Source organism: Mirounga angustirostris, unplaced genomic scaffold (genome assembly GCF_029215605.1).
Source record: "Mirounga angustirostris isolate CCGP_5_RB_7025 unplaced genomic scaffold, mMirAng1.0.hap1 SCAF_4, whole genome shotgun sequence".
Lineage (NCBI taxonomy): Eukaryota > Metazoa > Chordata > Mammalia > Carnivora > Phocidae > Mirounga > Mirounga angustirostris.
In genome coordinates this window covers 159,737,522-159,764,610 of record NW_026991712.1, presented here as the reverse complement: position 1 = coordinate 159,764,610, position 27,089 = coordinate 159,737,522, and the positions used below count along the sequence as shown (strand labels likewise).

The 27,089-nt window shown below is 53.0% G+C and overlaps 1 protein-coding gene across 1 annotated transcript; it reads right to left on the bottom strand.

Moving 5' to 3' along the window:
• Positions 1-1,983: 1,983 nt before the first annotated feature.
• On the bottom strand, positions 1,984-26,927 carry NT5C1A (5'-nucleotidase, cytosolic IA). Its single transcript, XM_045898006.3, has 7 exons — positions 26,641-26,927; positions 22,154-25,738; positions 15,999-16,166; positions 15,224-15,353; positions 13,448-13,570; positions 10,985-11,169; positions 1,984-9,474 (listed from the first exon to the last, which is right to left on the bottom strand). Exons 2-7 carry the CDS (start codon positions 22,277-22,279, stop codon positions 9,109-9,111), a joined length of 1,098 nt encoding a protein of 365 aa, XP_045753962.1. The 5' UTR covers positions 22,280-25,738; positions 26,641-26,927; the 3' UTR covers positions 1,984-9,108.
• Between the last annotated feature and the right edge of the window lie 162 nt (positions 26,928-27,089).

Genomic DNA, 27,089 nt, shown 5'->3' with positions numbered 1-27,089 from the left:
TACTTTACCTCTCTGAGCCTCAGTTTCCTCCTCTGTAAAATGGGATAGTAATAGTATCTACTTCATAGGGTTATTGTGAGGATCAAATAAATCAATTTATAGAAAGTGTGTAGACAATCTATTCTGTTTACTGTTATGATGTGAATTTGTCATTTATTCCTCGAGTTATCTGTTGATAAAAAAATTTTTTAATGGCTACTGGCAAAGAAAACCAACCACTAATAAGGAAAAGGAAAGAAAGGCAAAGGAAGAGAACACTTAGGCCTCACATCTCGGCCCTAGGTCTTTCAGCTTTGCAGGTTGAAAAGTGAGCACCCAATAGAAGAAAAAGAATTATGTCCATGATTTCTCCCTCCCATTTTTCCAAGGTAAAGTCACACTTCTGTGTTGTGGGGTTTTGTTACCAAATCTAGTCTGAGATCCTGTCAGAAAGTGGAGGATTCAGTTATGGCACCAGAGGGCTGAGTCTGTTCACTCGAGGCCAGGGCAGGTGAAGGTGTGGGGTCACCACCTCTCCCACCACTCCTCTGCACCCCTGCCTTTTCCCTCACCTTAGACATGGCCCATCAGCTACAACCAGCGTAAGCAGCTCTCGTACCGCTGGCCTACAGACATTATAAAAACTTCACAGTGAGACCGAGACATCTCAGAACACAAAGTTTCCATGATGTTCCCAAGTTAGGTAACCTCAGGGCCCCTGAAGGAATCTGCCGGATGGGAGGTGTGAGGAAGTATGTGAAGGAGGAGTCACATTTCTCCTTATCCCTGGTGACTGGCTGGGAAGGTGGGGAACTTCAGGTGGGAGAATCAAGGAGGCAGCCTGAATTCAATCGTTCAATTATAGGCACATTTTTTTTAATTTAAAAAGATTTAATTAATTAAATTTAATTTGAGAGAGCAAGAGAGAGCAAGGGGAGGGGCAGAAGGGGAGGGAGAGAGAGAATCCCAAGCTGACTCAGTGCTGAGTGCAGAGCCGGACGGTCTTGATCTCACGACCGAGATCAGGACCTGAGCCGAAACCAAGAGTTGGAGGCTTAACTATCTGAGCCATCCGGGTGCCCCAATTATAGGCACATTTATTGACACCCACTTGGGGCTGGGGGGACACCAAAATAAAGCAGGAAGGGGCACCTGGGTGGCTCAGTCGTTAAGCGTCTGCCTTCGGCTCAGGTCATGATCACAGGGTCCTGGGATCGAGCCCCGCATCGGGCTCCCTGCTCCGTGGGAAGCCTGCTTCTCCCTCTCCCACTCCCCCTGCTTGTGTTCCTTCTCTTGCTGTGTCTCTCTTTGTCAAAAAAAAAAAAAAAATCTTTAAAAAAATAAAAAAAATAAAGCAGGAGATTCTCCTTTGGGTTATGGGAGAAAGAGCCATGGACCTAAATACGGTGCACGGGAGAGAGTGATCTGTCCCTCACGCTGTACCAGGTTCTGAGGGAGCCTAGCTGAGGAAGTTGATTTGAGATAAGTCTTGACAGGGCCTCAGCAGACGGAGGCGAGGGCAGGCGGCAGGAAAAAGGAGGGTGGTGGACAGAGTGGTGTAGAGGTATTGGCCCCAGGTCGGGTGGGCTGTGGAGGGGGCTGAGGTGCAGGAGGAAGGATAATGGGAGGGCTGAGGCTAGAGTCTGAGTCACCCCCTTCCTCCTCCATCTCACACCCTCTCTTATCTCCTCTTCTCCCTCCCACTCCATCCCACCCTCCCTTGCTAGTTCCAGATGGGAACATTGAGTCTGCGCCAAGAGCACCGCTGGGAGAAGCTTGCCTTCTGATGGACTCGGGCTGCAGAATCTCCCCCCAGGGTGGTCTTTGTGTGGGGGAGGGTCAACAGGGAGACCCTGGTACCCCAGGATGGAACTGATCTCGGGCCTGCTCACTACACCCTTTGCCATTGGCATTTCTCGGGGGGACCGTCAGTCAGTCAGTGGATACAACTGTGAGGAAGGCAAACAGGACAATATGAATTTATTTTACAAGTCTTCTATTTATTTGAATGGCTTTTAAGAGGCAGAAGCCCACGTTGTGAACTTCAGCTACAGGACAAGCATGAGGAATGAGAAGCCCGCAGCACCCTCTATCATGTGACCGCGTAAGTGCCAGGAGCCAGACTGAGCGGGGGCGTGGGGAGGGCTGACTGCAGACCAAGAAGGGGCAGAACTGAGGAGGTATGAGCTGTCTTACCCCCTCTTCAGACAACGGAACTCACATAGATGAAGAAGCACATGCTCCAACCGTTTAAGGAGGCACTTAGGAGATTTACCATAAAAAGCAACCCCAAGGAGGTTAGGTTGTAAAGAAGACCAGGGCAGCCCGTGTTCGCTAAAGATATAAATAGACCTATAAAGATATAAATAGGGCTTCTGACAGGTAGATACAAGCACACTATGTGTAAGGCTTCACTTTCCATCTTCTTCTTCACTGGAGGTGGGGGGCGGGGACTGAGATGCTTTTAAGTAGAAACCAGAAGCTAAAGATACTTGTGTTAATAAAGAACTTTATATGTACACAGTTTAAAACACACAGGGATTAACTAGGATATCACTGAGGTCTCTTAGAGACCCCAAATTCTGTGAGCCTGAGGGTAATATCCTCACACGCTCAGTTAATCGGTTCTGAAGAACTCAGTTCACTGGGCCTGGGCCAGAGGGTGCAGACAGGAGACTCCAGGGCTGGCTGTAGCCTGCCAGACGTGTTTTGTTTGGCCTGCATGAGGCTTTCCAAATTCAAAATAGTTGCCAACATTTGAAAGTCCAGATTTTCAGCTTCCCTTGAAAACTGGGGTGGACTATCTGGCAAGAGCACCACACATTCCCACATGGCAGCAACCGTGTCAGACAACAGCGGGTGTGTGCTCCATTACCCTAAGACCCAGCCTCATCTCCCCGCTCACTGACGTCTCCCACCTGCCCCTGGGAGGCATCAGGGTTTGCAACCAGGCCTAGGCATCCAGTCTGTGGTGACCTCACAGTTTTCGACTTGGTGGCAGCTCGAAGCTTAGCCTTGAGGCCTTTCCCCTAATCCCGTGGCAGCCCCATCCGACCAGCGGGCTCATGAAGACATCTTCACCCCCAGGCCAGGAGTGTGGAAGGCAGTAACCCTACTCTCTAGAACTTCAGTTTGTCTTACAAGGACCACTAACTCTGCAAAGATGAGTAAATGAAAAGTTGCCAGCCATACTTCACTTTCCTAAATTCAATCCCAAAGGTATCAAGGAGATATTTCCTGATCACGGTCAAGGGTTAGTCACTTCTGGGCCAGACTAGAACACCCAAGCAGAGGAAGGAATCCCAGCCTAGGCTGGGCTGGGCCAGGGAGGCAGGGAAGAAGGCAACTTTTCTAGCCATGACCACGAGATGACCAGAGCAGCCATGGGAGGCTGGCAGGTTTTGCAGGTGTTTAGAAAGCTCCACCCAAGTCATAGTGTGAATGACTCCATCTGGATTTGTGCAGTATACAATCTGCCCAACTGCACACGTTGGCCCTGGGACTATCAGCAGGAGGAAAGAAACAAATGGAGATGGTGAGGCAGGTGCAGCCAAAAGGGGTGTCCTAGCACAGATTCTGCCACTTCCTTTCCAAGGCTGCAGGGGGTAGAGCTGGGAGGCAGAGGGTTAGGAGCCAAGACCTTGCTGGCCAGAGTCTGGAAGCTGGAAAGAAAGATAAGGAACTTGGCCTCAGTGGCCCTCATGCTGCCTATGTGCAAATGGCCATGAGATGATGGGAATGGCCAGAAGCAGTCCCAGGAAAGAGGAAACAGGGCTGGCCGTAAGTATGTGGGGCCCAGGATCCTTAGTTAACAGAGATAACCATCCTGTCCACTGTACACACACACACACACACACACACACACACACAGTTGTCAGCAGAGATATCTGAGACATTACACACCCACGTAAACACGGACACATGCAGCTTTTATCCTGTTGCACATACTGATGAATGTGTCCATACACGCAGTCACAGTGGTTGCTGGTAAGAGCAATCAGCCTGTCACACAGGAGATTTTCAGAGCACCTGTAGTGCTTTTAGGCTAAGCTACCCGAGGGAGTCTAGCACAGCACCAAGTACCACGGGAGAGAAAATTAACCAGTGAAGAAAACCACGAGCTTTGGCCAGCAGCAGAGTGCTGGCCTCTAGCGACACCTACTGATGGGAGGGGTTTTCATGCTTTGCTTTGAGATCGTGAAACCCAGAGAACACCCATGGTTTCCTAGCTAGGCACCCAGTGCTGGGAAGCCGCCAACCCCAGGATGCCATCCTCCCTCCTCTTTGTGTCCTGCCTGAGTTGGGTGAGACCCCCACATCCTGAGTGGTACCGTGGCATCAGAGAGTGAACATTCAGGACCTTGCATGCCCTCTGGAAAGCAGTACCCAACACCAAAAGGGATGTCAAAATAGGGTTTCATCTTCCGTGCCAACTACGACTTGCTGGTAGGGGCTGCCTGGAATGCTGGGTTGAGAAGGATTCTGAGGCCAAGTCCGGGCTTAGGGGACAAGAGTATCATGATGGAACAGTGGTGTCTATAGGTGGGACCACTTCCACGCTTGCCTTTCTTGCAGTGGATCCTGGAACCTGGGTAAACTCCTGTATCTGCAGGGTCCTAGATTTCTCCTGATCCACAGTTCCACCATGAGGGTATGTGTGTTGCTCACACCCACACAGCACAAGAAGATTGCCATTTTGACTTTCACTGGAGTTTTATCTTTTGCTTAATCGGTAACTTCTGGGCCAGCTAAAGCCCTCGCTGGAACTGTCTTCATGAAGAACTTGTTCTTGCTTCCACAGAGAGCATATGGATGACTTGTTAGATCGGAGTGCTGAAGTCAACATCGGGCACTGCATTTTATCCAAAATCGGTATTTAGCTAAAGCCCATCCATCTACCAGCACTTGTCACTTCCCAAGAGGCCCCATGAGGGCAATGAGGAGCTGAGAACAAAGCCACGTCGAGCAGGTGCAGGACAGCCAGCTGGGCTCAGCCCTAGCCAGGGGTCCTGCTCCCCGCCCCTCACCCAGAAGCTGAGGAGGGCACACTCGAGTCAACTTTGAGTCAACATTTCAAATTACAACAGGCTATGGGGCACTTGGAAAGAGTCAAAACTTGACATCTGAAATCCTCTGATGCCAAGGATCTGTTGTGTTCAACATCACGGTACTCAGCTGGTGCCTGCCGTTTTCTGCAGCCCTAACAATGCCTGCAGATGGGCACGGAGCCTGCACATGCTGCCCCCTTGGCGGTGAAACAAGCCTCTGCTTCCAGTGCTCAGGTGGGTATGAGCTGGTCTCTCCCACTAAGGGGCAGGCTGCGGATGTTTGCCTTCGCCCAGGGTCAGATAAATATTTTCAGCTTCTTGGTCTCTGTTGAAACAACTCAGCTCTGCTGCTGTGTGCAAAACCAATGGGCATGGCTGTGTTCCAACAAGTTTCTTTACAAAGACAGGTGGTGAGCTAGATTTGGCCCATAATTTGCCAAAGCCGGCATGAGCCCCATATGAGGGCCTTCAAACTGGGTTCCAGAGAACCTGGGTGGTGCTTCAGTTCTGCAAATGTCTGGCTCTAATTTAAATTCTTCCTAGCTATTTAGGACACTACAACAGCAATGTACCCACCCGCGTGTTTTAGAGCAGTTTAACGGGAAGGAGGTCAACATGCTAACTGTTGGGCAAGCTCCCTTGTCACGAAGCTTCTCTTGCCTCCTGTATGCTGTCTGGGCTGAACGGCAGAATGGCTGAGAGCCTGGGTCCCAAGAGACAGACATGGGCTCATGGCCAGTGCTGCCACTCGCTGAGTGACTTTGGGCAAGTTACTCTCTCTAGACGAGCAAATAGAGCGGACGACGGCCACTGTGCTGGTGCAACCTCCAGGACGCCCTTTTTGCTGAATTGTGGGAAGGTGTTGTTGTCACAGTGGAGACAGCACAGCGGAGGCCACGGAGGGGCACTCAGGGGCTCAGGCCAGCGCTATTTAGCAACTGTTACAGAGGTATTTCAATGTTTTAATCACCAGTTTGGTGTTCGGGTGCCCACCAGTCACACCAGTTGAATATCATTATGATGCCGGATCCTACTCGGAATTGAGCTTCTCGCAGGTTTTGATTTCTCCTGGTGGTTCCTGCTACATCCCCGCCATTCTGGTTGGGCACTCAGGGAAAGGAGGGAGCAGCTCTGCAATGATCCTCGAAGTCTCAGTGCCTAGGAACAGTGCTTGCTTTCCTGCTCAGTGGCAGTTTCCATTGGGTCTGGGGTTTTGTGGGCAAGCATTTCCTGGGGAGCGTTCGGAGGGACTTGTCGGGGAGCAGTGCTTTGGTTTCCTGGGGTCCAGCATTTCAGGAGCTGTGGCCCCCCGCCCTAGTGCTGCAGTCCAGTACAGGCTGTGATGCTCACCTGGCGTTTTAATTTGCCCGGGGATCCAATAAACAATGCTCCTTGCCTGGGGCTCCTCCTCACCACTGGAAAGAACCAGAACATGTGTCTGGCCACGGCCTCCCCTGCCCTCAGGATTCTGGCTTTTTACTCCAGCCACCAAAAGCTTTTTTCCAGGCCCGAGATGTTCATTTACGGTTTCAATAATAGAACCGGACCCTAGTGTCTCTCACTGCCCAGGGCTGTCTATCTCTATTACTGGTGGCTCAAGTGAAATCTACAGCTTTTACTGCACCTTATCTTTCTGCTTCCAGCATCATATTTTTCTGCGTCCTGATAGACCTGGAAGAATCAGGGCTGTTTATCACCAGGTCCTGGAGGCAGGACCTCTTGGTTCTCAGAATCCCTGGAATTTATCTTAATTAGGCGCCATCTGGTGCCTAATGTACATATCCATTCTGGTCACGCAGACTGATATCATTCTATGAACCTCGACTGTGCCAGCTAAGCAGGCTGCTTATGGCTTTGGCTGGCTCTGTGAGCCCTAGAGGCTCATCCAAGGGGGTGATTCTGACTCGGGGAAGGACAGAGGGCCTTTCATGGCTCACCCAAGATCAAAGATGACTTTCACTCTCACTTTCTTTCCTAGAGGCTGTTCTTACCTCTCCCAGTATCTCTGGCCAGGCTTGGAGCAGAGTGAAGAACTCAAAACCAGGCCCCCTGCCCTGAGGCCTCCTCTCTTGGCCAGAAGTATCCTGGCTGTGGATGGAAAGACCTGTACAAAGACATCATCATCATATGCCCCTCCCGTGATAAGGCCATCAGTGGTGGGATCTGCCCCAGAAACTCTTCATGGCCTTGACCTTCCTCCCAGGCCCAGCTTCCACACAGAGAGTGAAAACCCAGCCCGACACTCTTCTTCTGGCCCTAACTGTTGCTCATTTTGCGAACCACCTCCGTCTCCTCACTTTTTCCTCCTTTCTGCAGCTACTATCCTGCCCTACACTACCCAGAACTTGGCCCCACTCAGATCCTGTGCTGAGTCCTCAAAATGACAAAGGTTAGGCCCCAGGTAGCCCTTCACCTCTTTTTCCCACCCTCACCAGCGGTCCAGCTCTCCTGCACACACCTCCAGGCTCCTGCTCCCTATGATGGCACCTTTGGCTTTCTTCACAAAGTGCTTGCTTACAGCTGGGATGCCCCGGGAGCCGGGCAATCAGTCGCCCTCACAGACGGCTGCTCACCCTTTCTGAGTCTTCCTGAGGGACCAGCCATCAGTGTCCCCACCCTCCCTTCAGAGAGAGCCAGGCTCGTTAGCAAAAGAGGAAGCTGACTCACCAAAGAGTGAGAGCTCTCCCCTAGAAGTGGTGACAAAGGGGCTGCAGAGGCTCCTGCAAGGTGGAGGATTCACTGGTGCACTGCTGGGGGAGGTCTCCTCATTCTGGAGTCCCTTGCGCAGCATCCCGGGACAGAGAGCTCAGTCCTTCCACTCAAAGTCCCACAGCTGGAGAATCTTGCTAGTGCACCTTTCAGCTCCTTCCTGTCTAATGGGTCACTGCCTCAGACCAGACTTTCCCACGTCACCTTGGGCAGACCGTCCCTTGGGTGCATGCAGGACGCCCTCCCACTTGAGCCACTGAGCTTTCTTCCCCTGCATTTGGGCCCACAACAGTGAACCCCAACCCTCTCCCTCTTCCCCGCTGGTAAAGCCGCTTGGCAGCACAGCAGAATGCAGTAACTGAAGGACTGAGGGCTGACGTGAGGGGGTTGGCAGGCAGAACAACTGAACTTTGGCTAAAAGCAAAAGCAAAGGAAGCCCTGAGCAGGCCATCCCGAAAGCTCTTCCCCGGGAAGAGCCTGCAGTGCCCCCTGCTGGCGGAAGGAGAGTTTGCGTGTAGGTTAAATTCACGCCTCTCTCCTTCCACAAACCGTGCCCCCTGGCAGCTGACCCCTGATGGGTGACTCACAGTAGAGGCTCACGGGAAGCGGACAGGTCTTCTTGTCCAGTGGCTTCCAAACGTGCAGAATTAGAGGTAGGGTTCTGCAGACGGTTGTGCATTTTGCCCATTTGACAAAGGCCTCCAAGCTGAGGAGCCCTTGGGGGCTGAGTTACAGGTTATGTGCTGCTGAGCAAGCCGCGGACCCCAGTGTGGGTCTGGGTCAGCCCAGAGCAAAGGGCCATCTTTTTGAAATTCATTCTCGAAATGTTCTGCTCTAACTGCACAAAGATACCATATGGTCTAGCAGCAGCCCCGGGCAGGGCGATCTTATTAAACCACGCTTCTGCAGCTCCAGGAGAGTTTGGAAGCCACCTACAAGACGCCGGAACTGAGGCCCCTGAAAGGGAGGGACTTACCCAAAGTCATCAGTTCATGCCGGGTAGAGCTCAGAAGCCGGATGCCTTCTCTAGCAAAGCCATGGTCTCTGCACCACACTGAGCTAGTCTTCATCCCAGGTCCCCTTGGAGGCAGCCTGGCCCCTCTGACACTGTCAGCCTCGTTCCCATCAACCGCCCCCACCCGAAACCCAGCTACTCTGCAGTCTTACTCTCCTAGCCGGGGTCGTGGCACAGTGTTTGCCCAAAAGGAGGGCTGGTGAGGATGCCGGCTCGGTCTGCATCACTCCCCGCAAGTACCTCACTCGTGGGGATGAGGGCAGACGTGCAGAAGGACAGAGCGGTGAGGAACTAGAAGGGTCCACTGGACGACGTGGTGGAGTACGGACAGGGAGCTGTGCCTGTCTCGGGCCTCAGCTACTGTGCGCCTGGGGCCTGCTTCATAGGCGCAGTTTGCTGGGGCGTCTGTGCCACACCGTAAGGCACATGGGCGGCCACTGTGCCCATCTCCTGCGCCCCGGCCACATGGAACATCTGGTCATCGAAGAAGATGTGTGGGCGGATCTTCTCAAGGAGGGGGCCCTTGGGCGCTCCTGCAAGGAACAAGGCCTCATCCGTCTCCAGGCCCCAGCTGCGCAGGGTCTTGAGAGCCCGGGCCCCCGAACTGGCTGCGCTGCGCGCTGTCACCAAGTAGGTGCGGATTGGACACTCCAGCCGCAGGCCCTTGGAGTAGAACTTCTTCTGCAGCCTACCCAGTGCCTCCAGAAAGCCCTTCAAGGGGCCCTAGGAGAAGGCATGGGAACACGGTGAACACCTCTGTCTCCCAAACATTCACCCCCTCTCCAGCGGGGCTCCTCCCCAAAGCACCAGTGTCTTGCTATTTGGGCTGGGGAAGCTTTTCGAGACCCCTCAATCTCCCAGCTCTGCTACACCTGCTGGGGCCACCGTGTGCATCAGTGGTGAGGTACCTCTGTCGGTCTGGGCATCCGTACTGCTGTGACTGGGGGTGTCTGGCTCAGAATAACCATCCCAGGGCAACTGCTGCTATGTATGTCCATCCACGTGCCCTCCAGGTACGTGGGTGTCCGCTGTGTAGCTGTGTACCTGTGGCCTTCTGTGCCATGTCAGCAGAGGGGTATTTCAGTAATCATGGCGCAGGCCCCCTCCAATCAGAATGGACTCCAGCTGCAAACAACTGGGCCAGACTGACCAAAGGGTACCTGCCCACTGGGCACAGGTGGCTCAGGGTGTTATGCACCAGCTCTCTAGGGTCAGGGGAAAGATTTACTCTCTCCCATGCCTAGAATGACAAGGCTGAATGAGGCTGTGCGAATAAAGAACCAGATGCTGATGAAGAAGAAAACTGCATCAGTGGCTGGACATGAGGGCAGGTGGGCTTCTAATCTTAGAGACCCCTCCCTGACAGGGTGACCTGGAGCAAGGGGTGGTCTCCTGGGCCTGTCTGCCAGTTAGTGGTAAAACTGGTCCTGCCCTGGGTTTCCAGCGATTTCAGGGGAACTCCACAAGAATGAAGTCAGATGAATATCTGGGAGCCACAACTCAAGCCTGCTGAGCTCTTGGGGAAAGAAGTTCAGGATTACTGTACACCCAGGTTTTGGTTAAAAGCACAAATAGGAGCTCCAGAAGTCTGTGGATCCCAACACCTCCAACCCCAGGGAATTTTCTCAAAGCTCCAGGGCATAGTCTACTCTCAGGGAGACTCCAAGCAGTGGGAGGATTGCTGAGCCTCCCGGCCAAGGGACAGATGGCAGGAGGTGCGAGGGCTGATGTGGCCCAAAGCAGGCAGGTTGCTCCAGACTCCACCCCCACCTGGGTCTCCCTGCCCTCTGAGGAGCTGCCCAGCTTTTCCTCTCCTCCAGTGAGGGAAGCAGGGGCTTCTTGAGGACCTGGGAGACTACTCAGAGGGGTGGGTGAATCTCCGAGAGGGGATGGGGGTTCCAGAGAGAAGATGGCGGCTTTGGAGACAGAGTGAGGCCTTCAGAAAGGGGAAGGAACCTTCAGCGGGCAGGGGAGCTCAGAGAGAGAACGGGGGCTTTAAGGGTGGGGCATAGGACTGCAGTGAGGGAGATGAGGTTCAACGAGGCGTAGAAGCTCACTGAGGGGGCCCCAGGGGTCAGGTGAGAGGGATGAGGGCCGGAGGCCTGGTGAGGGGACCTGGCTGGATTCTGGGCTGAGCTTGGGGTTTTGGTTCTGGGCTTGAAGTTCCAGCCCAGGGCAAGTTCTGGGGACCCGCCTCGCTCCTCTCAGGGGTTCTGGGGAGTGTGTGCAGCACCTGGGCCAGAGGTTTGTTCTCGTGGGCCTTCTCATGCTCAAAGAACCTGTCCAGCCCGTGGGCCTTGACGATGCGCTCCGACTCATCCGAGAAGAGCACAGCATCCCCATCGAAGGCCACGCGCAGCTGGTTCTGGGATACAGCCACATCCCTGCTGGGGCTGAAGATGGTGGCGGCTGCGATCCCTGGGCAGAGAGAGGCAAGTGTTGTCTGCCTTCATCTAGGTAACAGGGGCCCCTGACACCTGCCTCAACTGCCTGGGGCCAAGAGAAGGCCATCTCGGGCTAGCCGTGCCCCACCAGCCTCACCCAGGACACGGGGCAAGGCTAATGAGGGCTCATATTCAGAATATTTAAAAACTGGTCAATAAGAATGGACAGAGGCTTTTGCTCTGAGTAGGGCTCTGAGGGCCCTGGCCCATATCAGGGTTTCCCTTTAGTTCCTGCCTTGTGGGAAGGTCTAGGGGAGCCCCAGGAAAGAGGGGTCACTCAGAGGACTCAGGAAAGCAGCTGTTTAGCAATCAGTATGGAGAAATTTCAATTCCTTAACATCCAGGAAGGTCGTGCTGGTATGGACCAGCTGAATGTCAATCCTGACTGGAAGGAAGGGTCCCCCAGGCCACTGCTGTCCTCCTAGGAGATCTTCACAGGCACCTGATGTAGATCTACGGTGGGGCTAGGAAGGAGCCCCAACCCTGGCTTGGCCTCAGTTACTCTCTACTGTTGATTCTGGCAAGTAATCAACACCTTCTCTGGACCAAAGTAAAATTAAGGGTGTTTGAGTTCTGTCTGGAGCTGAGATCCCAGGCTGAGGTCTATGGGCACCCCACGTACTGTCTCAATGGCACCTGGTATGCCCCACTCAGGGTTCCTTGAGGCAACGTGGGTGACCATCAAAGGCAGTACCAATGCCATCTGACTGTGTACAGAGACTCTCTGCAACCCTGGGCTTCTCCAGGAGTCAAGGATGCCTCTGGGAGCCCAGGCCCCAGATTGGAGCTGCACTGGACAGCAGAGAGCCAGCGCTAGGAGGCTGGAGGCCTGCAGGTCTGTTCTCTACTGGTCATCTCCCCAAAGGCTGCTTCAGCCCTGCTCTTGGGACTCCAGGCTCACAAGGGCTGGGCTAGGGCAGAACTCTGGGAGGAGAGAGCAGTGCCAAGCTCCCAGCAACTTTGGCAGCCTGATGATGCTCTAAGTAGGACCAGGCCCTGGGCATCAAGCCGGGCACCTTCTCAGCGCCTGCAACACTGGAGCCAAGATGAACTAGGACCACCCAACTCTAGGCAGGGCCTCCCTCCTGACCATCCCCTGCTCACTAGCCTCAAATTATAGACATATAGAGGCACACATTCAGGTCAGTGCCAAGGCCCCAACCAGAGGGTGTGACATCTGCTTAGGGGAACTGCTTCTGGTTTCTGGTGAGAGAAAGCCTCTTGAAGCCCAAAGCAACTCAGAGTGAGGCATTGCGAGGCAAGAGGCCAGGCTTCTAGGCAGCAGACAGCATGAAAGAGGAGGAGAAAAGTGGATATCAAAAAAAAAAAAAAAAAAAAAGTCGGGCTCCTGGTGGCTCAGTTGGTTAAGCATCTGTCTTCGGCTCAGGTCATGATCCCAGGGTCCTGGGATCGAGCCCTGTATCGGGCTCCCTGCTCATGGTGGGTGGGGGGGGGGGAGTCTGCTTCTCCCTATGCCCTCCCCCTGCTCGTGTTCTCTCTCGCACGCGCGTGCGCAAAAATAAATTTTAAAAAATCTTTTAAAAAAAAGTAGATATATTGCTGATTGATAGAAACCTGCCAGGAGTGTTCAGCCTGAGAAGCCCTCTCAGACAGTGGGGCAGTCCTTCCTCCCCTGTGGGCCTGTTTTCTTCCATGAGCAATAGGGATACACACCTTGTCAGGAAGACCAAGACTGTGAATACCACCCTAAACTGCCCCTTGACAGGGACCCATAGAGGGTCCTTCGTCAGGACTTGCAGCTGGGTCTCCTAACCTCACCTCAGCCCTGGCCAGGCCAGCTACTGCAATGCTAGCCATTTCCCAGACCTCAGTGCTCAGGATGAACTAGATATTGACCTTCCTCCCCACTGACCCAGACGGGGGCAGAGGCTGCTTATGGTCACACAGGCATCAGAACTACGGACCTGGAGGATTCTTAGAAGGGAGTAGCCTTCTGGGCTGTAAGGAGGGTTTCCATGGGAAGAGAAGGCTGGGGGATGCTGATGAGTAAAAGCATCCTTACCATGGCAGGGCGGGAGGTGGGAGAGTGGACTAGAAAGGCAATCAGTGGAATAGGTGGGCCTTATTCTCAGAGTTTACAGGACAGGTCATAGGGATGAAGGAAGGTACGCCCTTTCCAATTACCACGGTAACCCCTAGCACCTGCTCAGAGCTTTAGGGAGAGCCCCCCCCCCAACCTCTGGAACTCCTTTGTCAGACTCCCCATGTTCTCCCTCCCCAGTATGACGCACCTTCATCAATGGCTTCCCGCACTTTTTCCGCATCAGCTGACAAGTAGAGGTTGGTGTGATAGGCCTTGAGGTAGCAGATGGGGCTGTTCCCACCTGTCATGCAGAACCGCTCAATGAACAGGTCTGGGAAGGAGGTAGAAAGTACCCAGGTGATGCCTGAGTCAACCCTCAGAGCCTCAGAGCGGTCCCTCCGCGTCCGGTGGGCGCCCTCTTGGTTCTGAGTGGTGATGGGGCAGCAGAGGGATTCTCGGAGGGATTTTAGGCCACTCTTCCCCTCTCTGTGCCCCTCCATCCTTCATCCATGAAATATGGATGATGGACCAGGAGTGACCACCTGGCCCAAGGGAAAAGCCTCTCGTCAGGTAATCCCAGTACTACGAAAGGTGGGTCTCCAGGCAAAGCCTGGCCCTCCTGGGCATAGCTGATTGGATAGGGGCAGACACCTGACCCAAGCTGGGCCAATCACATCCTCTCCAAGCCTGGGCTGATAGTCACCTAGTACGCCTGCGCGCACAGGGTGGGAAAGCTGTGCTGGTTGGTAAGTTGGTGCTCCCCTGAGCCCACTGAGTTACGTCATCACTGCCTCAGCCCCTCGTGCGGGACAATCTCTGGAGGGCCGTGCTCCAGTACTGTGGATGGTGTCTCCTGATTACTCCGTGCCTGTGTCCTAAGGTAGTTAAATATTTTGAACATCATCCTGCTCCCAGCAATTTGAAATTAGGATTACAAAAAGGCCACCGAACTCTGTTGGTTGCTTAAAACAAGAATTTGTAAACGTATACATTTTGGCCATATTCAGGAAAAGCAGAGAAACCTAGTTTGGAGAGAGAGATGGGGGTGGGGGGGATGGAAACAGACTTGCTGAGAGAAGCAGAAATAAGGGCTCATGTGGCCGGGAGAGAAAAAGCCCAGAAGAGATTTCCAGTACTTGGATTCAGGCTGTTATGCGTTCACTTTTACTTCCTGCCCTGTGGTTCTAAGAGACACCCCTTTAACCTAATAAGAAATTACCGTTTTCTCGGGGCGCCTGGGTGGCTCAGTCGTTAAGCGTCTGCCTTCGGCTCAGGTCATGATCCCAGGGTCCTGGGATCGAGCCCCGAATCGAGCTCCCTGCTCCATGGGCAGCCTAGCCTGCTTCTCCCTCTCCCACTCCCCCTGCTTGTGATCCCTCTCTCGCTGTGTCTCTCTCTGTCAAATAAATAAATAAAATCTTAAAAAAAAAAAAAAAAGAAATTACCGTTTTCTCTTCAGCTTAAGCTAGCTCTGGAGGGCCTATTACTTTCAATCAAGAGTTTGGACTAAGACACAAAGTCCCTTCACTCTGAAAACTGCACCTGCTTCTCCTAGCACCCTTGTAAGGCCTGTGAGCCCCATTGCCGAGAGAGAAACTGAGGCACAGAGGCAGCAGGTGCCCTGCCCAATACATAGGCAGCGGGGCCTATGCAGTGGTTTGCTGGAGCTGGCTTGTATCAGCTTGCAAGAGCTGAACATTAAACATTCAGGGATTTTTTTTGAGCCAGTTAGGTTGTTCAACTGTCGATAACTTGAAATCAGCCGTGGAGGGATATTCACACCCTAAGATGACAATGCTACAATCAGAGCTTTTGTTTTTTCCCTTCTGGTTTGTTTTGTTTTCTTAAGGAACCAGCTGACCAGCGTACCTCTGGGCTTCAGGTTCTAGTTGGTATTACCTACCCCCTGCAGAGATGTGACCCCCGCCCCCGCAACCCCAAGTGTCTAGTAGTCGTGTCCCATGGCCAAGCCCCTGATGCTCACCATAGTGGTTGATACTGTTGATCAGACGGACACCCACTTGAGCGTGGTTGTTGGTCACAAGGACGATGTCAAAGATGTCGTCACTATCGGGGTACAGCTCCCGCAGCCGCCTGTTCACAGCCTCCAGAGCCTGGATGGAAGAGGGGACCCTCCTGCTCAGACCCCCAGGGACTGACATCTGGAGTTGGTAGCCAGTGTTGGGGAGGAGTGAGCTGGGATCTAATGGGGGCAGAGAGGGATGGTCAGGGACTGGCCGTGGACGTGGACTGTCTCATCCTAACCTCAGCCATCGTGCTGGTTGATTGCTGCACAGGGGCACCTCAGTACAGAGTGAGTGGGGGCCAAAATCCAGGCCAGCTCCACTCACCAAGCTAGTGACCCGGAGTTGGGCTGCATTAGCACTGAGGACAGGGAGGCTTCTTCCCACAATGGCTCTGTCCCCTTGCCAAGCTGTGTTCCTGCGGGCCGGCATCTGCCTAGAGGGGGCCCCCTTTCCTTATTCAAACACCCAGGAGTGCTTTTTTTTTTTTTTTTTTTTTAAAGATTTTTTAATTTATTTACGACAGAGAGAGACACAGAGAGAGAGGGAACACAAGCAGGGGGAGAGGGAGAGGGAGAAGCAGGCTTCCCGCTGAGCAGGGAGCCCAATGCGGGGCTTGATCCCAGGACCCTGGGACCACGACCTGAGCCGAAGGCAGATGCTTAACGACTGAGCCACCCAGGCGCCCCAGGAGTGCTTTTTCTAATTCCCACAAAGGCACTATATGGCACCCACCTTCACGAAGGGGAAGGCTGGCCCGGGACCGAAGGGCTCATTCTCATGTTCCAGCTGGTAGCGCACATACTCCTCCACGCCCTGCTCCGTGTAAATGCGCTGCTCCTCGTCCATGCGGAACAAGGCTCGGGAGGACACAGCAATGGTGACAGCATTCTGAGGCTTGGGCTGCAGAGGCGCAGGAGGAAAGCTGTTACTCACACTCCCTGAAGCAGGTCTCACGTGCCTGCCTCTCTGGGTGCCTTGGGCAGGGGCAGACCTGGGTCAGGACTCCCTCCTTGCAGGACCCAGCCAGGAACTGAGGGAGATGGTGGCTCCCTACCAAGGAGCACGATCTGGTGGGAGGACATCCCCTCAGGGAGTTTGCAGTCTAGTTGGCCATCTGGACACAATGGAAAAATGAATACAGTGTATGTAGCCAGAGTATGACTGATGCTCAAGATGGTCTCCAGATGGTTTCCATTATAAAATGAGAGCTACATGTTCCTTAGGAAGAAATGGTGCTCAGAAACATGGCAGTTATATAAGAAAATTTATCTCCAGCCCAGATCTTTCTCCTGAGATCCAGACTGATACATCTAATTGTCCCAGTTGACTAACAGACATTCAAACTCAACGTACCCAAGGCTGAATTCCCACCACTCCCTGCACCTCCAAACCTGGTCTTCCACCCACCTCCTCATCTCAGTGCTCAGCACCACATGGACTCAACACTGAGGCCAGAGCCCAGAAGTCAACCTCAACTCTTCCCCTGTCCTCAACTCCCCTCCCTACATCCAGCCATCCATCCATCAATCAATCACCAAAACCTGTCAACTCTATAGAATCCACTTCTTTGTGCCTTCCCTGCCAAAGTCCAGTCCATCACCATCTCCCACCTCAGGTCATCCAATTTGTTGTTAGGGGATGTTTCTCAAGTTCACATCTGATGATGCTCCTCTCCCTTTCAGTGGTACCCACTCCTCTCAAACGCTGTTCCCCAGCCTTGAGTATGGAGTAAGAAGCTCTTGGAGACAGACACCTACCTCTCCGCACTGTCACCTTTCTGCTATCCCACTTTGCTCAGTCTGACCTTTCTCATGTCTGAGCATACTTTCCTGTCTGTCCATGAGCCTTTGCACATGAGGTGCCCACTGCCTGATCTGCTCTTTCCTTGGCTTTTCATCCAGCTAACTTCTCCCCAACCTACAGGTCTCAAACTACATGTCACCTGCAGGAAGCCTTCCCTCACTCCTAGTATGGGCTTGCTACCTCTCCCATAGATTTCCTTTTTTAGTTAAATGTAGCATGGCCCTATTTGCTTATTTAACTATTTCTATTTCTAGACAGAGTTCTGGGGAGGAAGCAGGGACCAGGCTTAAGTTCTGAGGGAGCATAAGCCAGGACTATCTTGTTCATTTAGAGTATCTATAGTGCTTAAAACTGTGCCTAGCACATAGTAGGTGCTCAGTAAATTTGTAATGCTTCTGAACTCTCACATAATCTACTTCAGTGAGAAACAGTATTTGCTATGACGGATTTAACATGAACTGGAAACTCCAGGGCAGTACCCTAATCTGTTCAGATTGCTTGACACACAGTAGGTGCTCCGAGAATATTTTTTTTGGTTGATGCAAATTTTACAAACACCTACTGGTTCTTTGTGCCAGGTCCCTGGGCTCTGCCTGGGAGTGGTCCTGGTAGGGACTTGGATCTCAAATGGATCTGGATGCATTTTTTACAAATGCATAAATGGATCTCAAATTCTGGCCTGCTCCTGAGAGCACTGCGGGCCACGTACTCAACTCCACTGCTTCTCTCTGGAATCAAGCCTGGGACCCAATCAGTGGACAACATTGAGTGATTACCACGTGACAGGCACTGTGCTGGGGACATGGCAGGAAACAATAGAGACACAATCCCCACCCCTGTGGAGCTTATGATCTATCCCTAAGACAGAGATTTGTGCCATCCTTTAGAAGAGCATTATCCAGTAGAACTTTCTGTGATAACAGATACATTCAGTCACTTGAAATGTACTTAGTGAGACTGAGGAACTGGATTTTTAATTGTATTTAATTTCAATCAATTTAAATTTAAGTAGCTATGAATGGCTAGTGGCTAATGAACCTTTAAACCTCAAAGTAGTAAACGGAAGACCAAAGAGTTCCCCAAGCACCTGCCGTCAGCCTCAGTTTGCATTTGACTTTTACCCCAACAAAGATGGTATATCTGGCCAGCAGGGTCAGGGAAAGGCAATGGCGAGCAGGACAGGTGCCTCTTCTCTGGGGCTCAACCCAAGTACTGTTCCAGTTGCCAGCCACCCCTGTTCGTGTGATCACGGGTTGGGTACCTCCCAACCCCCTCGGCAACTGTGAGCTTTCAAGGAAAGAATGTAAAGTAAAAGCGAAGGGGTGATAGAGGGCTGGCCAGGGATGGTAAGGGTGGGTAGGGTTGGGGGAGTGGGGAGACCACTCTTATAAACACAGGAAGCCTGCTGGGTTTACTGCCCCAGGGACAGGCCCATCACCCCTTCAAGGACAGAGAGCCAGCTGCCCTCCTGGCCCCTTCAGGCAGGTTCCCAAGCCAGCCACTCCAGCCCAGGCAGCAGGCCAAGGTCTCGCTCTTCACTTGCTGTCCCACAGTCCCTGCCAGACTTCTGCATTCTGGGTCCCCTCTGGTTGAGCTACTCAGACCCCAACCCATCCCACCTCTGGCCATCACAAGAAAGATATCCCAGCTGTCTTGGCCCCAGGAGTCTCCACTTCCTTCTTTTCCAAATGGGCAAGTAGACTCAGAGAGGGACAGAGTATTACTCTAGGTCACACAGCAAAGTCAAGAAGATCCAGGTAGGTAAGATCCCAAGTCTCTGGCCTCTAACCTGACCTCTGTCCACACAGCAGCACCCCCCCCCATATGCCTTTCCTTGATAGCTTCCAGATGACCCCCAACCCCTTCTATTTCAGCCACTTCCTTGGGACACTTGCCCCATGCAGCCCTCACCTTATGGATTTGGGAGAAATGGTGAGGGAAACCATGCCCCCAGACTGAGGTTTCTAAGGGCAGGGCTCTCTTTCTCCTCAGAATGGAGGTCCCCAGGACAGGACCCTCTGCCGGCTCTTCTTGCTCTGACTCTGCACCAGGAGGGGAGGGTCTTAGGGCCCAGAGGGCATGAACTGCTGTGAGAGAAACAGAAAGAGTGGCCTTTCCAGGCTCGCTCAGAGCTGAAGGGACAGGCAAAGGGCTGGCCAGAGCTGGAGAGAAGCCAAGCACTTGGAGACGCCTCTGGACCTAGTTGCAGGGGGATACCACCCTTCATGTGTTGTTTGGCATACCCAAGAACAAACAGTTCCTCCAGAACACAAAAAGAAGTCCCGATTCCAGACTGGGAATTGGGTCAGGGAGACCCTTGTCCTAGGCCGGGGACTCAGCCTGGGAACAATGGGCTCCAGGGAGCCAGGGTCCTGCCAGTTCTCTGCCTTCCACTGGTGCTGGGGGGCAGGTGGGGGGATAATGGAGGAGAGCCAGCCCTGCCTAGCCTGCCTGAGGAGCTCTCATTTAGACTGACATGATTCTGCCTGTTGGGCCCAAGAGAGGAACACAGCCAAAAGCTGTTAATTGTAAACAGTTTTACTGGGGGAAGAACTGCTGGAGGAGAGTGGGACAAGGTAGGTCTGGACTGAGGAGTCCTCTGACCTCGTGAGGTGAGGGGCTCCTGTGGGCCTTCAGGGCTTAAATATTTCACTCAGGCTCCTGGGAATGAGACCACGCTCTGATGGGGCCCAAGAGGCCTAAAGCCCCCAAAATAGCCTGTGGGAGGAGGGGCTATTACAGGAAGGAGAAGGGGCCAGGAGGCCGCCAGGCCCCTTGCGTCCCAGAGGACCATGAGGCATCAGGGGTCATGACTGACCACTAGGACTGAGCTCCTTGGCTCCATGGTGCTTGAGCAGGAGACGTATTGGTGAGCTCCACTCACCACCCCAGCCCCAGTGTCCATCTCCTGGGCCATGGCCATGACATTAGTTAAGCTTCCTCCTCAGGCAGGGACCAGGGACCTCCTCACTGGTCTGCCTGCTGCCAGACTCACCGTCTCCCATCCATCCCCCATGCAGCCCCAGAGTGATGGTGCTCAAATGAAATGGGACCAAGTTAATCCCCTGCTGGAAAATCCTGCTGAAAAATGGTTTTCATACTTTTAAAAAAGTAGGTTGATGTTTTATTTCCATGAACTCCTGGGCCGAACCCCAGTATGTAAATCAGATATTACTATAGTTTATTAGTATAAATTTATTTTACTAGTTTACTTTTTGATTCAAATGTATTTGATGTACATGTACATCATAACATGTACATGATATATTTATTATATATTTATTTATTTATTATTTATTATAATGTCAACCAATGGCAACAGCACAAGGTGTGTAGGTGATAAATTTGAAACTAGGGGTTAGGCCGCCAGCGCAGACTTAAACTTCGTCATCTAGTTAATTTGTTCCTGTGTTTGTTGGTTTGTGCACAGTAATGATAAAGTCCTGAGTCCCATCAACAAGTGGTTGCAAATGGCAAAAAATTTTTGTTTTGTGTTAAACTATAAGCCTCAAGATACTCAGCAACAATAATTGCCAGCAATCTCAAGATAAACTTCTAGTAAACAGTTCACAGGGAAAGCTTTATCCTGAGGTTTGCTTAAAAAACAAAACAAAACAAAACAACTAATCAACCTGCAGCATAAATTAATCTATTGGTGGTATTGAAGGTGCTAAGATGGCCACATAACACATTTGAGTGAATTGAGGTTTTTATTACACATTTTTAATTGTTTAAGAGGTAACTGGAAGGAAAAAGAAAATAAATTAGATCCACATGTGTGCAGATCTCCAGAAACATGGGGCCCCAGTGGAACCTGGTTTTAAAACCCCTAACTCCACTGAATACCCAGGTTCCTGAGTATGGCATTCAAGGCCCTGGATGTGTCTCTGGCACCCCTCCCATGTATCTCCCAAAGATTCTGCATTCTCCCACTCAGTTTCAAAGACATCCCCAAGCCTTTTGCCCATCCTGTTTCCCCATCTGCCTGGGAAATACTGCCTACTCAGGCTTTAAGGTGAGCTCAAACGCCATGTGAGCAAAGCCTTCCTTAGTGGGCAGTCACTCACTCCTGTACACTCTCGAGACCATGTAGGGTCTTTCATCTGAGCACTCACCATGGCCAGGGTCTCCCTCAGTGCACCCTGAGCTCCTGAGGCAGGGACTCAGCCAAATTCATCTCTGAATCCGCACTGCTGAGCAGGGCCTAGAGATACTGCAGGGAATGACTGTTGACAGGGTGGGCCTCCTGGGGAAGGGCCCTTGGAGGGAAGCAGCAGGATGCTTTAAGGTCAGGGTGGGACTGCTTGGAGGATGCCTCTGGGTCAACCTCCGTTCAGTCCCCTTCCCAAGCTCTGAGATCTGGGAAGCAGGAATGAGCAAGGCCCAGGGCACAACCGGGACATCAGAAATCTGTCCGATGGGAAGAGGAGCTCTCTCCTCTGTGTGAGTGTCCCAAAGCTGAGACCACCCCAGGGGTCACGGGGATGTTGATGCCCGCTGCGAGGGGAGCAGAGCCCGCAGCTGTGGCGGAGCGTTGGGAGCCCTGAACGCAGGGCGAAGAAGATTCCAGCGCAGCTCCCTTCCCTTAGGACGCGGGCAGAGCAGTACCCGGAGCCCACAGCGCAGGACCGCGAGCCAGAGCCCGAACGCAGACGCTCGGGTCCGGAGCCCGATGCCCAGATGGCAGGGAGCAGAGCGCACAACGAGGAGCCGGGTTTCCAGTGTCAGGTTACCCGAGCCCGGGGCGCTTGGGCAGGCGCGGCAGACCCGCTATGCCAACAAGTGCTGCCCGCGCGCCCCTGGCTGCCGGCTCGCGGAGGAGCTGGGCCCTGAGGACAGCATGGGGGAGGGGGACTCCTGGCGTGGAACCCGAGCCCCAGGGGGCGGGGGGGGGGGGGGGGGAGAAACACCTGCTCAGAGCTCCCAAAATAAACGCAAGCCCGTGCCAACGGGCAGGCACATTCTGGTGCTGAGGAGCTGCGTCCCCTCCCGGAGGGCTGCCACGGATTCCTCTCCAGGGGGCTTACGACCCTCCCTCGGTGACCCTTCCCCTGCCCTTCTCCGTACCCAGGCCCTGCCGTTACCGATTTGGGTTTCTTCTTGGGCGTGAGGTTTTCGTAGAAAGTCTTGGTCTCCTCCCAGCACGGGGCCGCCGCGGTCTGTGCCCCCCGCCCGGGCTCGCGGGGCTCCCGGAGCTCCGCGGGTTCCATGCTCCGCGGCCACCCTGCCGGCCGGAGCGGGCGGCGGCGGGGACGCGGCGCTGGCGGGGCTGCACTGCGGCGCGGAGGCGCGGCGCGGGCGTGAGAAGGGGGCGGGCCGCGGCGGGGAGTGTGCGCGCGCGAGCCGCCGCGGGGTGGCGGGGGCGGGGGCTTGATAAACCCCCTCTCGGCTGCGGGCGGGCTGCTGATGTTGGATGTGTCCTGGGGGGCAGCTGAGTCCCCAAGTGAATGCCGGGATGGGGGGTGGTAACTAGCGAGGGTTTGGCCTCTCGGGCTCCCAGGAGCAGGGGCCCTGAAGCTGGGCTTGCGGGCTGCGGCGGATTCGGGATTTCAGGGATCGTGGTCTTCGCTGGTGCTCGAGGGCACGGAGAGAGGAGAGGCCTGACAACTTTTTTCCCAGGATGGTAATCCTCAAAGGAGAAAATGAAAAGCTAGCCTCCTTTCCGCCAAAAGCTAACCCGCCTTTTTGCCCTCTGGTGCCAGGGCCCTGGGAATCCGATTGGCAGACCCTAGTCCGTTCTGCGGAGGGAGAGGTGGTGGTGGATGGACAGCTCCGTCCTTGAGCAGGACTCTGCTCCTAGTCGGGCGCACAACAGAGGGCCCAGCTGGGCAACTATTCCCCCCCAAGGCGGAAGGACCTTTAAAGTCAGTGGCGAGACCAGGTCCCCTCAGCCTGGCCGGGGACCCATACCGGGGAGTCACCCAGCACTGCGAACCCAGGTTCTTGCTGGCCCCTGGACTTCCAGTAGGGGGCTCGCGCTCACAGGTTCCATCTGCAGAACTAGGGGTGGTTATGAAGTGGCGAAGAGAGGAAGGGTAGAAAAGGAGCTTGAGAAACAAAGACTACTGGACCACCATCCTGGAGTTCCAGCGCACTGTCCCCTCTTGGTTCAGAGTCCGGGGTGCAGCCACTAATGTCACCTGTCCCAAGGTACAGGTCAGGAAGCAGACAAGGGGCATCTCTGTGTGAGCCTACACGTCTGCACAGATGGGTGGGAGCAGCGTGAGAACACACTGGCGTAGCCTGGAGGGCATCTGGCTGGAAGGGGGTACAGAATGGAGGGATATGCCCAGCCTCCACCATGTCCTGGGGGGAACCAACCAAACCTTGTGTGGAAGGAAGGGGGAAATCATAAAAAACTTTTAGGATTGGGGTAAGTATGTTTAGACTCGCCCTTCTCCAGACTTGATAGATTGTTTCCATAGATGGCCCCAAACTCTCTCCAATATGCCTACCCTTTGGCAATGTGACTTCGACACAGAGACCTGGATGAGCCTCAGCAGGCTGCAGCTATGTGCAACATAAGGCTAAGAGGGGGTAGAAACTCTATAAGCAGAATGAGCCAATCAGCAGAGAAAAATGGGAAAAGATGTGCAGAGGGCAGCAGAGACCCCCTGAAAGAGAGACCATGCTGCCTTGACAGGGAGCTGCCTCTGGTCCAGACAGCTTCCCAAGTCCCAGGGGAGGCTGGGCAATACTGTCCATCTCTAAAGCCCGGTGAGATTCTCCACATCACTTTAACAAATGCCCCCCAAAAGTTGGTGGCTATTGGTTTTGTCTGACTAGCAACATTTCCCACCCTCTTCTTCTACAGCTGACCCTTGGAAAAGATGGGTTTGAAGTGTGAGAGTCCACTTAAATGCAGACTTTTTCAATAAATATATTGAAATTGAAATATTTCAATAAATACATTGAAATAAATTATTCAATAAATATACGTATAGTACCATAAATGTATTTTCTCTTCTTTACGGTTTTCTTAAAACATTTTTTTCTAGCTTACTTTACTGTAAGAATACAGTATATAATACAGATAACATATAAAATCTGTGTTCATCAACTATGTTGTCAGTAAGGATTCCCGTCAACAGTAGGCTGTTAGTAATTAAGTTTTGGGGGAGTCCAAAGGTATATGTGTGTTTTTGAATGCTCAGTGGTCGAGGGGTGGTCAGTGCCTCTAAACCCCACATTGTTCAAAGGTCAGTTGTAGTAACAGGCCCTACCTCCCTGCCTCCCTGGTCACAGGAGTAAACATGTGAACTAGACCTGACCAATCAGAGAACCTTATTTCCCTGGACACAGCAGTTGAACAAGGAATGAGCCTATGACCTCTGCTGAGCCACTGTCCTGCACTCTTATTTAGGGTTGCTGGAAGATTTGGCTCTTTCTTCTCTGGGGTTATTAATTTGGGGCAATGTGAGCTGGGAACCCATCTTTCCCTGTGGCAGCTGAAAGAATGTGGGAGGAGCCCATCTGGAGTAGGCGGTGAGGTCAAAGAGTTAGAGAAGCAGAAGCAGAGAGGGAGAGAGGGTGTAACATTGAGCCTCTGGATCTAGCAGTGCCCAAATTCCCATTTACAGGAGCCAATAAGCCTCTCTTTTTGCTTGAGCTTGTTTGAATTGGGTTTTGTTCCCTTGAAACCAAAAATCTCGACCAATGTAGTCCTCCTACTCACACTGACATGAGTAAGCCCCTAAGGATCCTGTCTGACTCTAGGTTCAGTTCCTTTAAGAACTTTCCCTAGCTCCCTCTTTGGAAGGATTAGAACTCCATCCTAGACTGTTCTTTCCGCCCTCTTAGTTTTCTGGCCATTGCCTCTGTCTTCTCCACCACCCCCTGACCACTGGCTTGGTGCAGGGATTCCCTGGCTCTCTGCATTGCTGAACTTGGGCCAGTGCTTCCCCTCAGGGTTCAGCTCTTCTACAGGTGGATAAGTTGGGAACACACCCCTCTGTACATGACTCCAGGATCACGGCACCTGAAACTGCTCGTCTGGGCAGCCCTGCCCCAGGATGCCTGGTCCTGTTGGCTGGTCTTTAGCAAGACCTGGGGCAGAAACTACCTACTCCATGAATACTCCCTTCACCTTTCTCCTGCCTCCCTCCCCCACCAAAGAAAGCACAATAAGCAGTAGCCTTGATGTTAGAAGACCCGAGTTCAAGTTGCAGTCTTGCCATTCCCCGAGGCTTCATTTCCTTGTCTTTTTTTTTTTTTTTTTAAACTGGAGACTTAAAAGTGTGCTTGGCTCAGCTGACAGGGAATCACATGGGAAGCTGTTTGGTAGCTATGATGGACTGTGTCCACATGAGGGGTCAATTGTTTGAGGCTTGGGAGGGTTTCGCACAGAAGGACATCATTGAGACAGAATGGGTGACCCATGGAGAGGTGATGGCTTGTGTACCAGCACAGAAGCATGAGAGATGCCTTAGGGAAATGGAGGGCAATACGGGGTGGCTCAAATGCAGGGTGAAGGACGGGGAGGTGAGGAAGGAATAGGCTTTGGAGGTCAGCACATGGCAGGCAGATCCTGCAGGGCCTTGAGGGACTCTTAAGGAGCTTATCACACTGAAGGAGGAGGGGAGATTTCGGAGAGTTGAAACGGTCAGACTTGCACTTTAGGAAGATCACTCTGGTTCCTTGGGGACCGCTGGATGGCACAGAGGGCAAGCCTGAAAGCAGGAGGCAGACCAACCTGGGTTAGAGGTGATGAAGACCAGGAGGGTAGCTTTCAGGAGATGGTAACCCAGGACCTGGACCTGTGCACCCTAAGTAAGCAGGGAACAAGACTCTCCCCCGCCACCCCCAGTAAGGCTTCAGCTGGGAACAGCAGCCCCAAGTTCTCAGGCTCCTGAGTCACCTCCTGAGGTTTATAGCTGCCCTGAGGCCAGGTCAGCCTCCTTCCTCTGTCCTAATTGCTTCCTGCCAAGGAAGCTGGCCCCCTCCAAGCGTCCTTGGGAAAATTCTTGTTAATGCAATTGAGTGTTTCAGGAGGAAGCAGTCACCTCCAGCTGCCACTGCCCCCAACTCCCTGCAACAAACAGTGCCTCTCTGGCCATTGCCGGGGGGGGGGGGGGGGGGAGTTGGTATTCTAAGAATAACACATCAACACTAACTCCATTCCAGGAGGTCTCAGGGCCTGGGCTGGTCTCCTCGTGGATGGCGGAAGAGGTTACGCACTACACAACACCCTTGACCAGCAGGGCAGGTGGGACTGAAATCCAAGATCTGCTCCATTTGCCAAGCTGTGCACCATGGCATGACAAGGCTGTGTTTATTCAGAAGAAGGGGTATACTTTTCTCATGAGGCCAAAGGTGCCATCCACTGGCCCAGCTGCGTACTTAGGAGGCTGTTTACACCCAGAAGGGGTGTCTTTTCCTAATTTGCACAAAGGGCACCATATGGCCTAATTGTAATCCTGACTCTTGGCCTTTCTCTCCACTCCCCACTATCCACTCGTTTGGGCTCTATGACGCCTTCTACTGGACAGAGGGAGAAACTAAGTCCAATGTTAACCTGCCATTAGCTCCCTTCTGGGGAAACTGCTCTGCCCACAGGCCCACGCATCAGCACCTGGTCTGGCCATTGATGAATGGACCAAGGGCTCCCACCATAAGCCAAGCTCAACCAATCAGATTCTTTTGCTTGAGAACTGGAACTAACTGACGCAGAGGGGAGTTGTCAGCTGCCGGGAAGTCCTGATACAGAGTTGGAGATGCAGCCACTTTTCCAGGGAAACCAAGTAAGTCTGAAGAGAAACCGAGGAAAAGAACACAGATGCAAATATTGCCAAGGGGAGGAGAGACCCTGAGAGGAGAATGGAGAGGCCCTGTTGCCAGTTCCAGTCCTTTTGAGGCCCAGCCATTCTTGATTTTCCCTCTTCAGGGTCCCTTGTAATCTGCTCACCCCTTTCTTTGAACTAGCTTGAGTGGGTCTCTGTTCCACATAACCAGAGTCCTTGCTAGAACAAGGCCCTCAGCCCCAAGGAGGTTACTGAGGTACCCCCCCGTTGAGCTCCCCCC

Bases quoted from the DNA above. Each gene is read 5' to 3' on its own strand.
- NT5C1A (XM_045898006.3), bottom strand. From the start codon at position 22,279: ATGGAACCCGCGGAGCTCCGGGAGCCCCGCGAGCCCGGGCGGGGGGCA. The intron at 15,354-15,998 runs GTGGGTGCCATA...TCTTCCATCCAG, and splicing joins CAGCCTTCCCCTTCGTGAAG to GCTCTGGAGGCTGTGAACAG. The intron at 9,475-10,984 runs GTGCTGCACACA...GCCTTCTCCTAG, and splicing joins AGAACAAACCTCTGGCCCAG to GGCCCCTTGAAGGGCTTTCT.